This window comes from Elephantulus edwardii, unplaced genomic scaffold (genome assembly GCF_000299155.1).
Source record: "Elephantulus edwardii isolate Elephantulus edwardi_28Jun2011 unplaced genomic scaffold, EleEdw1.0 scaffold00455, whole genome shotgun sequence".
Lineage (NCBI taxonomy): Eukaryota > Metazoa > Chordata > Mammalia > Macroscelidea > Macroscelididae > Elephantulus > Elephantulus edwardii.
Window position 1 is genome coordinate 245 of NW_006400205.1, and position 1,932 is coordinate 2,176.

Below are 1,932 nucleotides of genomic sequence, written 5' to 3' on the forward strand. Positions count from 1 at the left end.
CATGTTCTGAAACTGTTAAGCACTTATTGCTATCACAGATGTCCTTGCAACAAAAGGCCACAGCTTCCTCAAGATGAACTCCTAAATAGAATCACTAGGAAGGCCGAAGCTGCTTCTTTTGGGGGGTGGGACTTGGTTTTTGTCAAATTGGTTTTTTGTCAAACATTCTTCTAGGTGGTATAACACTGTTCTGTGTATTGCTGTATAGAGGTAACTTGTGCCGTGATGCTGAACACCGTGACACTGATGTGCCAAATGCAATAATGGGTACTCATGGTGGACAGTGATTGGTGGAGCTTCCCGATTAAATCAAGGTTGGAAGCAGGAGTGGCATCCACTTCCGAGATGGTTTGCCTCCGGCAACTCTGTGAACAGTGCTCAGGCCTTTCGTTCATAGGGTCGCAATGAGTTGTCTATGTCTCGATGGCACCTAACAACAATTTGGTTTTTATTAAGTGAGGGAGAACGCAGCAACAAAAACCCCCAAGTTCCGGTGCCAGATTGGTGAATATTTGTTTAGCTTCTGAGCACTAGATTAAGCGCAGGTAGGGACTGTGTGACCGGAAGTGCTGCATTTGTTTTTCGGAAAACAAAGACGACATGGAATCAAGGCCCAAGCTCCACTATCCCAATGGAAGAGGCCGCATGGAATCCATCAGATGGGCCTTAGCTGCTGCTGGAGTGGAGGTACCCCAGATGCTGTCTCTTGACAAAAATTTGTTGAACTACTTTGATGCCTTTTCAGAAACCATTGTTGTGTGCCGGGTCAGTTCCAAGTTCCAATTCAGAGTAACCCGGTAACAGACATGAGCATCACTCACCCGGAGGGTCTCCCAGGCTGCAATCCCTTTTTTCCTTTTTTTCTTGTGATATCAGTGACAGGGTAAGTTGGTTTTCTATTCTTCCTTTTTCTTTGTAACATTGATTGCGGTTCTCACAGTGTAACAGCACTCTTCTCTACCCACTTATTATTTGTATTTACTGTTTCCATTTGTCTTTCTTTTCTTTCTTTGCTATCTTGGCACCTTTATCCCTGGGTAGATGCTGGCTGCCCTTTTGATTTCATGTGGTTGATTGTTGTAAACAGTGCATATTTCCATCCAGACTTTAAATGGAAACAGAGTATTAGTCATTTCTCCTGTGGAACTATCGGTAGGTTTGAACTGTTAATCTTTGGGTTTTTAGCTGAGCTCTTAACAATTGCATCAGAAGAGCTTCTTTATATGTGTTCCTGGTGCTAGTCCCTGATTTTCAGGAAACAGAGTGTTCAGGGCTGTACCCTCTCGCCATACCTGTTTAATCTGCGTGCTGAGCAAATCATTCAGGAAGCTGGACTCTATAAAGAACAGTGTGGCATCAGGGTTGAAGAAAGGCTTACCAACAACCTGCTTTCTGCAGATGGTACGTCCTTGCTTACTTAAAGAGAAGAGAACTCAAAACACTTGCTGCAGAAGATCAAAGACTACAGCCTTCAGTATAGATTAGATCTCAACATCAAGGAAACAGAAAATCCTCACCACTGGACTGATAGGTAACATCATGGTAGAGAAAAGATTGAAGTTGTCAATGACTTCATTTTTCTTGGGTCCACAATCAGCTCCCATGGAAACAGCAGTCAAGAAATCAAAAGATGATGTCTATGTGCGTGTATGTGGCTGGGTTGTGTGTTGGAGGCGTCCTGATACACTGTCCTCCCTGGGATGATGCGGGGGCCTCACGTGACTGTGACCTGCAGAGGGACACATCTTTGGGTGCATTCTTCACTTGCATGTGGGTACCAGCTCCCCACTGCCCAGTGCAGCATGCATTGACGTTGGGCTCAAGAAAGATTGAGCAGGAATTTGGGTTCGAAGGAAGACAAGGTGCAACAGAAAATCTCATCATGCAAATCTCCACCAGGAAAATGGGGAAATGGAGCAGGCCTCTGTGTAG

At 44.8% G+C, this 1,932-nt stretch overlaps 1 protein-coding gene across 1 annotated transcript in view; it reads left to right on the top strand.

The window, feature by feature from the left end:
* Positions 1-600: 600 nt before the first annotated feature.
* LOC102852370 (glutathione S-transferase A4-like) overlaps positions 601-1,932 on the top strand; it is a 54,793-nt gene continuing 53,461 nt past the window's right edge. Inside the window, exon 1 of the mRNA XM_006902819.1 lies at positions 601-687. Within this exon, the coding sequence (XP_006902881.1) occupies positions 601-687 (87 nt within the window). The remainder of the gene's footprint in view (positions 688-1,932) is intronic.